The sequence below is a fragment of the Haliotis cracherodii genome, unplaced genomic scaffold (genome assembly GCF_022045235.1).
Source record: "Haliotis cracherodii isolate W230 unplaced genomic scaffold, xgHalCrac1.p SCAF_7, whole genome shotgun sequence".
NCBI classification, from domain to species: domain Eukaryota; kingdom Metazoa; phylum Mollusca; class Gastropoda; order Lepetellida; family Haliotidae; genus Haliotis; species Haliotis cracherodii.
This window is the reverse complement of record NW_027266330.1, coordinates 59,532,758-59,545,268: the sequence shown is the minus strand read 5'-3', so window position 1 is coordinate 59,545,268 and position 12,511 is coordinate 59,532,758. Positions and strand designations below refer to the sequence as shown.

The following is a 12,511-nucleotide window of genomic DNA, read 5'->3' as shown; positions in this document are numbered from 1 at the left end:
GTCTTGTAATCAGTCAATTACATGTCATAGGAAGATCTAGAGGGGGTTTCAGGGTGTCCGGACTCCCCATCACCCCTCCTCCTTTCTTGGAAGCCAAATGTAGTATGTTGAAGGCAGTAATGTCTGAGAGAAGATTTTGATATTTTGGAACCCTCCCTTTTAAAAAATGCTGGATCTGCCCTTGCAATTTGTCTACTTTGAAGATGTTCCATCAGTTGTAACTATATAACTGATTAAAACTACCATAATGAATTGGGTGACTTTAGCTGCCCTTTTCTTCTGCAAATATCAAATTTATACATGCCAGAAACCTAGGATGGAGATTCTAATCATGGTTCGACTCAATTGTGTGCCTCCCCGGCTGGGTCATACCAAAAGACGTTAAAAGATGGTACTTGTTGTTACCCTGTCTGGCGCTCGGCATTAAGGGGCTAAAACAAGGACTGGTCGGCTCGGAGGCAGTATACTGTGTCTGAGTGGGGCGTCATGTTAAACTGCGTCATGGTATCTCAGTGTGCTAGCACTATAAATCAGCATCAGTTTGGACTAGTACAAACAGCCACACACACCATGCACACACGTGCATGCACGTCGCTATATAAGTGCAATAATCTTGGGTGCGACGTTAAACCCAAATTCACCTTCACCGTCACCAATTATGTACCTAAGATTCAAGGGTTTCAAAGAATTGGTTGAAGTCTTATACCTTCATCGGTGATATATATATATATATATATATATATATATATAGTATATTGTTGATGAGGTTTGGTTCTGACAAGTCCCTCCTACATCAATATTCAAACATACATGATATTGGTGGAATAGCGAGTGAACATACACGTGCCATATGGGAGTAAAACATAATGTTTTTTGGCTAATATGATCTGTTTTGTTTTCAGCGGAAAAAGAAGCTTTTGTTACCTTGGCAACAAATGACACATATGCCTTGGGATGTCTCATCTTGGGGAATTCCCTCCGTCGCGTGGAAACAACACGGAAACTGGTTGTCATGGTAACGGATGGAGTTACACAGTCAATGAGGTGGGTATGACATGGTTAAAGAATGGGGATATTGATGGTTAGGTAGGGGATATTGATGGTTGGATGGGGGATATTGATGGTTGGGTGGGGGATATTGATGGTTAGGTGGGGGGGATATTGATGGTTAGGTAGGGGATATTGATGGTTAGGTGGGGGATATTGATGGTTAGGTGGGGGGATATTGATGGTTGGGTAGGGTATATTGATGGTTGGGTGGGGGATATTGATGGTTGGGTAGGGGATATTGATGGTTAGATGGGAGATATTGATGGTTAGGTGGGGATATTGATGGTTAGGTGGGGGATATTGATGGTTGGGTGGGGGATATTGATGGTTAGGTGGGAGATATTGATGGTTGGGTAGGGGGATATTGATGGTTGGGTGGGGGATATTGATGGTTGGGTAGGGGATATTGATGGTTGGGTTGGAGATATTGATGGTTAGGTGGGAGATATTGATGGTTAGCTGGGGGGATATTGATGGTTAGGTGGGGGATATTGATGGTTGGGTAGGGGATATTGATGGTTAGGTGGGAGATATTGATGGTTGGGTGGGGGATATTGATGGTTAGGTGGGGAGGATATTGATGGTTGGGTGGGAGATATTGATGGTTGGGTGGGGGATATTGATGGTTAGGTGGGAGATATTGATGGTTGGGTGGGGGGATATTTATGGTTGGGTGGGGGATATTGATGGTTGGGTGGGGGATATTGATGGTTGAGTGGGGGATATTGATGGTTGGGTGGGGGATATTGATGGTTGGGTAGGGGATATTGATGGTTGGGTGGGAGATATTGATGGTTAGGTGGGGGGAGATATTGATGGTTAGGTGGGGGGGGATATTGATGTTAGGTGGGGGGATATTGATGGTTAGGTGGGGGGATATTGATGGTTAGGTGGGGGGATATTCATGGTTAGGTGGGGGGGATATTGATGGTTGGGTGGGGGGATATTGATGGTTGGGTGGGGGGATATTGATGGTTGGGTGGGAGATATTGATGGTTGGGTGGGGGATATTGATGGTTGGGTAGGGGATATTGATGGTTGGGTGGGGGATATTGATGGTTGGGTGGGGGGATATTGAAGGTTGATGGGGGATATTGATGGTTGGGTGGGAGATACTGATAGTTGGGTAGGGGATATTGATGGTTGGGTGGGCGGATATTGATGGTTGGGTGGGGGGATATTGAAGGTTGGGTGGGGGGATATTGAAGGTTGGGTGGGGGATATTGATGGTTGGGTGGGGGATATTGATGGTTGGGTAGGGGATATTGATGGTTGGGTGGGGGGATATTGATGGTTGGGTAGGGTATATTGATGGTTGGGTAGGGGATATTGATGGTTGGGTGGGGGATATTGAAGGTTGGTGGGGGATATTGATGGTTGGGTAGGGGATATTTGTGGGTGGGTGGAGGATATTGATGGTTGGGTGGGGGATATTGATGGTTGGGGAGGGGATTTTGATGGGGGGGGGGCAAATATTGATAATTGGATGGGGGATATTGATAATTGGGTAGGGGATATTGATGGCTGGGTGGGTGATATATTTATAATTTGATTTGGGATATTGATAATTGAGTAGGGGATATTGATAATTGGACTAACATTTAGTCCCCGAAATTTTATAGCACACAATATCCTTCTTGACTTCCCTATGTTGATTAAATAGAGCTAGCTAGCGCTTGCAAGACTTGCTTTTGTATTTTATAGATATTTTTTTCTTCATAAAATAAATATATTCCACAGTCATGGTGCAGGACTTATGGTTACCTCTACAAAGGAATTTATTTGAATGACATTGGTTGTAGACATTGGCCTCTTAGCAGGTCTTGATAAACCCCTGGGATTGTGTATTTTTCTCACACTATAATTATCTGTACCACCCCGGACACAAACTAATATCTTCAACTATTGTAATGTTGGTTTCAGAGACCAGTTGGGCCGAGTATTTGACCTGGTGAATGAGGTGAACGTTTTCGACAGTAACGATGCTGTAAACCTGCAGCTTCTGGGTCGCCCCGATCTCAGCTGTACTCTAACCAAGCTGCACTGTTGGCGACTCACGCAGTACGACAAGTGTGTTTTTATGGATGCTGATACTCTGGTAGGAACATGTTTTTATTCTCTCATGTCCTGCCATACTTACAAATGTTTAAACCTGTGATGATCTGGGGCAGAATAGGTCTTCAGCAACCCATGCTTCCTGTAAGAGGAGGGGGCGGTCGGGTAGCCCAGTGGTTAAAGCGTTCGCTCGTCACGCTGAAGACCCGGGTTCGATTCCCGAAATGGGTATAACATGTGAAACCATTTCTGGTGTCCCCCGCCGTGATATTGCTGGAATATTGCTAAAAGCAGCGTAAAACCATACTTACTCCTTACTCCTGTAAGAGGCGACTATGCTTGTTGTAAGAGATTAGGCTCGCTGACTTGGTTGGTGCATGTCAACATATCCCAAATGAGAAGATCGATGCTCATGATATCAATCACTGGATTGCCTGATCCAGACTTGATGATTTACAGATGGACGTCATATATTGCTGAGTGTGGCGTTAAACAACTAACAAACAAACAAACAAACAAACAAATGTTAAGGGGACAGGCCTCAGGACAATTTGCAGTCTCAAATTAGATTCAAGTTGCTTAAACACCCCTTTATTGGTCTTTTCACTCGTAGTACTCAAAAGACATGGAATATTATCTATTGCCATATGAAAAATTGGGTGTTCCTTAACTTCTTTTGAGTTGAACATGGATCGTTGCTCATAATATCTACCACTGGATTGTCTGGTCCAGATTTGATTTATTTACAGGCTAACAAGACAATGTTGATGTTGACCCTGTTGACTTGGATGATTCTGTCGATCTTGCTTTCTTGTTCTCACTCATGCTGTTGCTTTTATGCTCTCTCAATAGCTCTCACTTTCTTGCTCTCTCAATAGCTCTCACTTTCTTGCTCTTTCAATAGCTCTCACTTTCTTGCTCTCTCAATAGCTCTCACTTTCTTGCTCTCAATAGCTCTCACTTTCTTGCTCTCAATAGCTCTCACTTTCTTGCTCTCTCAATAGCTCTCACTTTCTTGCTCTCAATAGCTCTCACTTTCTTGCTCTCCCAGTAGCTCTCACTTTCTTGATCTCTCAATAGCTCTCACTTTTATGCTCTCTCAATAGCTCTCACTTTCTTGCTCTCTCAATAGCTCTCACTTTCTTGCTCTCTCAATAGCTCTCACTTTCTTGCTCTCTCAATAGCTCTCACTTTCTTGATCTCCCAATAGCTCTTACTTTCTTGCTCTCTCAATAGCTCTCACTTTCTTGCTCTCTCAATAGCTCTCACTTTCTTGCTCTCTCAATAGCTCTCACTTTTATGCTCTCTCAATAGCTCTCACTTTCTTGCTCTCTCAATAGCTCTCACTTTCTTGCTCTCTCAATAGCTCTCACTTTCTTGCTCTCTCAATAGCTCTCACTTTCTTGCTCTCTCAATAGCTCTCACTTTCTTGATCTCCCAATAGCTCTTACTTTCTTGCTCTCTCAATAGCTCTCACTTTCTTGCTCTCTCAATAGCTCTCACTTTCTTGATCTCCCAATAGCTCTCACTTTCTTGCTCTCTCAATAGCTCTCACTTTCTTGCCTCTCAATAGCTCTCACTTTCTTGCTCTCCCAATAGCTCTCACTTTCTTGCTCTCCCAATAGCTCTCACTTTCTTTCTCTCTCAATAGCTCTCACTTGCTCTCTCAATGGCTCTCACTTTCGTGCTCTCTCAATAGCTCTCACTTTCGTGCTCTCTCAATAGCTCTCACTTTCTCTCTCAAAAGCTCTCACTTTCTTGCTCTTTCAATAGCTCTCACTTTCTCTCTCAATAGCTCTCACTTTCTTGCTCTCTCAATAGCTCTAAACTTTCTTGCTCCCCCAGTAGCTCTCACCTTCCGGCTGTCATTATACGACAATGATATTGCACCAAGTCGTGTACAGTTGAGGTGTTGATGGTTTTGATGCAGATGAAGATGTTTTTAATGATGACAATGGTGATGATGTTTCAGGTACTACAAAATGTTGATGAATTGTTCGACCGCGACGAGCTCTCAGCAGCCCCCGATGCCGGTTGGCCCGACTGTTTTAACTCCGGTGTTTTCGTGCTGGTACCCAGTTTGGAAACATATTGTGCTCTTGTACAGTTTGCGATGACACAGGGAACTTTCGATGGTAAGGAGGATTGATTTGTTTATTCTCTTGTCACCTTTGTTACAGTCAGCAATGAGTTGCTTCCCTTACCAATACCAGGATTTGATGATCATCAAGATGTTAGACATCTTTAACCTGCACCACAATTAGAGTCCAAAATAACTGACTGCCCGACTGCTCATGGCTGGTAACTTTTAAGACGGGCTGCATGATATTTTCCTCTGTCTGCCTGACTGTCAGGCAGATAATTTTAAGCCAACTTACGTATTCAGTTTTATTGTAACTCCTTGTAGATTCTCAAGTAATTGTAAGGATTATTTCAACTGAATCGATTTATAATGTCTGACTGTGGGCAGTTAACTCTGAAGACCCGACTGTCTTGTCGGGTTTTATAATTATTTCAACCACAACTGTAATCCCCGACTAGATGTACGAGAGGTAATGAACTAATAGGGTGTTGCAAATCTCTTCACAGTGATACTATATCAATAATATGAGAATAATATGAGAATAATATGAAATATATAACTTCCTTCATTCTGACAATCAGATGTCAGTTTTCTGAAACATCTCGACTACATTTCTTTACCACCTTGATTTGGAAATTTGGGTTTTAACAAAAGAAAATCCACAAATATTGCTTCGATAGTACTATATTATTGCTCGGATCGATGCTCATAATGTCAATCACTGGATTGTCTGGTCCAGATTCGATTATTTACAGACGGCCGTCATGTAGCTGGAATATTGCTGAGTGCGGCGTTAAACAACAATTAAAAAAACTTGTACTGGCAGCAATGGCAGCACAGCAATATATCCACGATGTGAGAATAATATGTAGAACTTGGTGTAACATGGACCTCCTCCGTGGTTTAGTGGTAGAGCGCCCACCCGGAGAGCGGAAGGTCCGGGGTTCGATCCCCACCGCGTCATACCAAAAGACGTTAAAAGATGGTACTTGTTGTAACGCTGTTTGGTGCTTGGCATTAAGGGGCTAAAACAAGTCGGCTCGAAGTCAGTATACTGTGTCTGAATGGGGTATTCATGTTAAACTGCGGCATGGTATCTCAGTGTGCTAGCTATAAATCGGCATCAGTCGGGACTAGTACAAGCAGCCACACAAACACATACACGTACATGCACGTCGCTATATAAGTGCAATAATCTTGGAGGCGACATTAAACCCCATTTCACTTCACCTTGATGTAACATGATTGTCATAAGAGGCAATAAGAGATCATTTTCATTTTGTTCCCAGGCGGTGACCAGGGTCTATTAAATCTGTATTTCCATGACTGGGCGACACAGGATATAGCGAAGCACCTTCCCTTTATCTACAACGTTGTGTCTCAGGCATTCTACAGCTACCTACCAGCATTTAAACAGTAAGTTTGTCAACCAAAGCCCTATATTCTTCCCGCGGCGGGGGCACGGGTGGCCCAGTCGTCTAAGGCACCGTGATTCGCTGTGCAGAGTTGCGTCCCTTGGTCACGCCAGGAACCTATGATTGTGGGTTTGAATCCTGGTTCGCCCCAATTATGTTTCAAGGTTTGTCAGTACCATACCCGTGCTCGTGGGTTTCACCGAAGTGGTAAACCTGCATCACTTCGGGCTTTCCTCCCACATTAAGCTGACACGCCGTGGTATAACTGGAATACTGATAAAAGCGGCGTTAAACCCAACTCTCACTCTTCCCGCTGGCAAGTGTGTCCACTAGCTTACATTAAAGTCAAGTGTTATATCTCTATTAAGAATCTTGCAATTCCAATGGTTAAGTCGTACCACGTGACGAAACAATATATTGCAATGTAGACCCCGAAATCATGTGACTGACACTGACCTCGAATATTGACTCGTCTCATGATCAGTCTTGACTTGTCACATGATGAACATTGACTCGTCTGGTATGAACGTTTCACAGGACAGGTTAACATGGTTAAAGACTTTGTACTTCGGTATAACTAAACGAATGATTACTCTTGACAAGGTCAATATACGAAAACAAGGACCTGAGGACATGACCCCTGAAATGACCTGACCTGACCTGACCTGACTGAGTTCCCCGAAGGGGTCGGGTCCGAGAGTCCTTGTTTTTGCATATTGACCTGGTCGTGAGTAATTATATGTATAGCATTCACCCTTGCCCTTTCATGACGACTCTTCTGTGGTCAAACAGACACGCTTAGGAAAGGCCTATCTCAAATATCGATAGTCCAATCAGCAGATGTTTTCCAAAATCAACATAGACTTTGATATAGGTGTGTGGACACTCTTGCCTCAGGAATATGTGTCCCAGTGGGAACTGCGGGTTAGAAACGATACCCAGTGAAGTGTGGTTGTCGTAAGAAGCAACTGAATGGATCCGTTGTCAGACTTGATGACTTGATGTGTGCTGCCATCATTTAGTATGAGACTGTCTCCATGGTCTAGTGGTAGAGCGTCAGCCCGTAGAGCGGATGGTCTGGGGTTCGATACCCGGCCGCGTCGTTGCAAAAGACGTTAAAAGATGGTAATTGTTGTTACCCTGTCTGGCGCTCGGCATTAAGGGGCATTGGTCGGCTTGGAGTCAGTATACTGTGTCTGAGTGGGGTATTCATGTTTAACTGCGGCATGGTATCTTAGTGAGCTAGCACTATAAATCGGCATCAGTCGGGACTAGTACAAGCAGCCACACATACACGTAAATGCATGTCGCTATATAAGTGCAATAATCTTGGACGCGACATTAAACCCCATTTCACCTCACCTCATTTAGTATGTTTAGCTGGAATAAACAAACACAAACAAATGTGTGTCATCACACTCAGTCATTTCACAATCATCCCAGTCAAGATCCGGGTTAGAATTGCTCTTAACAACCCATGCTTGTGGTAGAAGGCTACTAGCGGGATCGGGTGATCAGGTTCACTGACTTGGTTGATGCATGTCATCGTATCCCAATTGCGTAGATCGATGCTCATGATGTCAATCTCTTGTTTGTTTCATCCAGACTCGATTATTTACAGACCGCCTTCCTAGAGCTTAAATTTGCTGAGTATGGCATTTAACAACAAACAAAAGTATAAAGAATCTGCATCACATTAGATTGTCTTCACGCTAAGAGAAGGCGGATCTGCCAACACCATCCCCAATACACTCATGCTTGCCATAAAAGGTGACTATGCTTGTCGTAAAAGGCGACTGACGGGATTGGGTGGTCAGGCTCGCTGACTTGGTTGATGCATGTCATCTATCCCAATTGCGTGGATCGATGCTCATGCTATCAATCACTGGATTGTCTGGTCCAGACTTGATTATTTACAGATCGCCATCATATAGCTGGAATATTGCTGAGTGCGGCGTTAAACAACAAACCAACCAACCAACCATCCCCAATACAGGCCACCCATACATAGGCAGAATGTTGTAAAATATTCACATGAAAAACACGTTCCAGTGATAGAAACTTCCTGTTTTCGTCCACTTGTCCTTATGATGGGCAGTTTGGCAAGGACTAAAGGACTAGTGCCAGTTTCTTACGCTGCAGTTTCACATCACTTTTTTTCTTTTCAGATATAAAGACCGTGTGAAGATAGTTCATTTTATCGGTGCCGTGAAACCATGGCACCATGCTTTCAACACGGCTACTGGTGAAGTGATGCCTCTTCCAGGCACTGGACACAGCCAGGAATTTCTCCAAATATGGTGGAGTTTATTCATGCAGACAGTGCAACCCTTACTGGACCCCAGTGCGGTAGGTCATCGACTTGTCATTTATATACGGTCATAGGCACCCATAGAGGCCCTGCAGGGGTTTTCATGAATAAGCACATAACTGTGGGATGAGAGTTCTGGTGTTGAAATATTTTTTCGAAAGAATTTGTGCATGTTGTAGATGTTAATTGTTTGAAATGTTGATGCACATTGTCGGGGAATGTAAACAAAGGTCTTGGTTGTTTCCATCACGTTAAGTAATGTTTGTTGAGATTAGTGCAATCATTGGGTTGAGAACAACGTATTCGAAGTGATCTTAGTGATACGACTGTCCTAGATCTTTGGGATTCCTGGTTAGAATTGATCTAAGCAACCCATGGATGTTGTAAGAGGCAACTAACGTGATCTGGTAGGCTCATTGTAAAGGTTTGCGTATGTCACATAGCTGGAATATTGCTGAGTGTGGCATTAAACAACAAACAGATGTGGCCCTATGCTCGGACATCATGAACAATAATGTCCTTTTGTGAAATCAGCCCCAGACTTTTCACACACGTCTGTTAGCTGAGAAAATATGAAGTCTAGCCTGAGCATGGAGTGGCTTTTAAAGTCAAAGAGGACAGTGATGTAACCTAGTGGTTAAAGTGTTAACTTAACACACCGATGGCACTGGTTCAATTCCCAACATGGGTACAATGTGTGAAGCCTATTTCTGGTGTCCCCCATCATGCTATTGCTGGAATATTGCTAAAAGCGGCGTCAAATCATTCTTATGCAAAGTCGAGGGAAAATATTTGGTAATTTTTTCTTTCTTTTTTCAATCAATATCATCTGATCATCACATGATTGTTTTTTTGTTAATGCTGCAGAGTGTCTCATCGGTAAGTTGACTATTCATGTATTAGGGACATATATCTTCTAGCTTCAGAAATATATATCTTCTTCTGTTCGCTCTGCAATAACACCAGATATCCACTCTTTTCTAGCTATCAGAACACACTGGCCGGGCATATTTTGTCTTAGATTGACATGTCTCACTGCACATTTCCACATAACTTCTACACAACAGTGCATCGTGGGTAGATTTCTACACAACACCACTGCATCGTGGATATATTTATACACAACAGCACTGCATCTTGGGTAGATTTCTACAGAATAGCACTGCATCACAGGTAGATTCTACACGACAGCACTGCATCGTGGGTATATTTATACACAACAGCACTGCATCTTGGGTAGATTTCTACAGAATAGCACTGCATCACAGGTAGATTCTACACGACAGCACTGCATCATGGGTAGATTTATACACAACAGCACTGCATCCTGGGTAGATTTATACACGACAGCACTGCATCTTAGGTAGATTTCTACACAACACCACTGCATCTTGGGTAGATTTCTACACGACAGCACTGCATCTTGGGTAGATTTCTACACGACAGCACTGCATCTTGGGTAGATTTCTACACAACAACACTGCATCTTGGGTAGATTTATACACAACAGCACTGCATCTTGGGTAGATTTATACACAACAGCACTGCATCTTGGGTAGATTTCTACACCAGAGCACTGCATCTTGGGTAGATTTCTACACGACAGCACTGCATCGTGGGTAGATTTCTACACAACAACACTGCATCTTGGGTAGATTTCTACACAACAGCACTGCATCTTGGGTAGATTTCTACACAACATCACTGCATCATGGGTAGATTCTACACAACAGCACTGCATCTTGGGTAGATTTCTACACAACAGCACTGCATCTTGGGTAGATTTCTACACGACAGCACTGCATCTTGGGTAGATTTCTACACGACAGCACTGCATCTTGGGTAGATTTCTACACAACAACACTGCATCTTGGGTAGATTTCTACACAACACCACTGCATCATGGGTAGATATCTTCAAATCACTGCATCTTGGGTAGATATCTCCACAACACCACTGCATCTTGGGTAGATTTCTACACAACACCACTGCATCTTGGGTAGATTTCTACACAACATCACTGCATCTTGGGTAGATATCTCCACAACATCACTGCATCTTGGGTAGATATCTACACAACAGCACTGCATCATGGGTAGATTTCTACACAACAACACTGCATCTGAGGTAGATATCTTCAAATCACTGCATCTTGGGTAGATATCTCCACAACATCACTGCATCTTGGGTAGATATCTGCACAACAGCACTGCATCATGGGTAGATTTCTACACAACATCACTGCATCATGGGTAGATTTCTACACAACAACACTGCATCTGAGGTAGATATCTTCAAATCACTGCATCTTGGGTAGATATCTCCACAACATCACTGCATCTTGGGTAGATATCTACACAACAGCACTGCATCATGGGTAGATTTATGCACAACAACACTGCATCTTGGGTAGATTTCTACACAACATCACTGCATCTTGGGTAGATATCTCCACAACAGCACTGCATCTTGGGTAGATTTCTACACCAGAGCACTGCATCTTGGGTAGATTTCTACACCAGAGCACTGCATCTTGGGTAGATTTCTACACGACAGCACTGCATCTTGGGTAGATTTCTACACAACAACACTGCATCTTGGGTAGATTTCTACACAACATCGCTGCATCTTGGGTAGATTTCTACACAACATCGCTGCATCTTGGGTAGATTTCTACACAACACCACTGCATCTTGGGTAGATTTATACACAACATCACTGCATCTTGGGTATATTTATACACAACAGCACTGCATCATGGGTAGATTTCTACACAACAGCACTGCATCGTGGGTAGATTTATACACAACAGCACTGCATCTTGGGTAGATTTCTACACAACATCACTGCATCATGGGTAGATTTATACACAACAGCACTGCATCATGGGTAGATTTCTACACAACAGCACTGCATCATGGGTAGATTTATACACAACAGCACTGCATCGTGGGTAGATTTCTACACAACAGCACTGCATCATGGGTAGATTTATACCCAACAGCACTGCATCATGGGTAGATTTCTACAGAATAGCACTGCATCTTGGGTAGATTCTACACGACAGCACTGCATCATGGGTAGATTTATACACAACAGCACTGCATCATGGGTAGATTTCTACAGAACACCACTGCATCATGGGTAGATTCTTACACAACACCACTGCATCATGGGTAGATTTCTACACAACACCACTGCATCATGGGTAGATTCCTACACAACACCACTGCATCATGGGAAATTCCTACACTGAGAGACTGTTTATTAAACCCACACTTGTGCTGTGTTCAGAATTAAGAATCAGCGTCAAGAGGGTCTTGTCTTAACTCACATGTGAGGAGTTCTTGGTTATGGAGGCCCCAGATTCCACCACTTCAGGGACCCCGGCAACACCTTCATTATGAACACTGGTTACTGAGAATCAAGTAGTCAGACTTGTTCTTCATATTCAGTCACTAGTTTGTCTGGTCCAGACTCATTGACTATTGCTGACTATGCCATCAGATAACATTCACTCACTCACTCACTCACTCACTCACTCACTCATTCACTCATCCACTCATTCATTCATCCACTCATTCATTCACTCACTCA

General features: G+C 43.3%; 1 protein-coding gene across 4 annotated transcripts in view; it reads left to right on the top strand.

Annotated features, from left to right (window-relative positions):
• Positions 1 to 12,511, top strand: part of LOC139448066 (glycogenin-1-like) — a 53,056-nt gene that overhangs the window by 18,529 nt on the left and 22,016 nt on the right. For 2 of the 4 annotated variants that reach the window (XM_071229569.1, XM_071229567.1), the window contains exons 2-7: positions 903 to 1,044; positions 2,974 to 3,148; positions 5,078 to 5,240; positions 6,478 to 6,604; positions 8,772 to 8,952; positions 9,782 to 9,793. In XM_071229569.1, the coding sequence (XP_071085670.1) occupies positions 903 to 1,044; positions 2,974 to 3,148; positions 5,078 to 5,240; positions 6,478 to 6,604; positions 8,772 to 8,952; positions 9,782 to 9,793 (800 nt within the window). The remainder of the gene's footprint in view (positions 1 to 902; positions 1,045 to 2,973; positions 3,149 to 5,077; positions 5,241 to 6,477; positions 6,605 to 8,771; positions 8,953 to 9,781; positions 9,794 to 12,511) is intronic. The other 2 variants (XM_071229570.1, XM_071229568.1) reach the window with 1 other exon arrangement.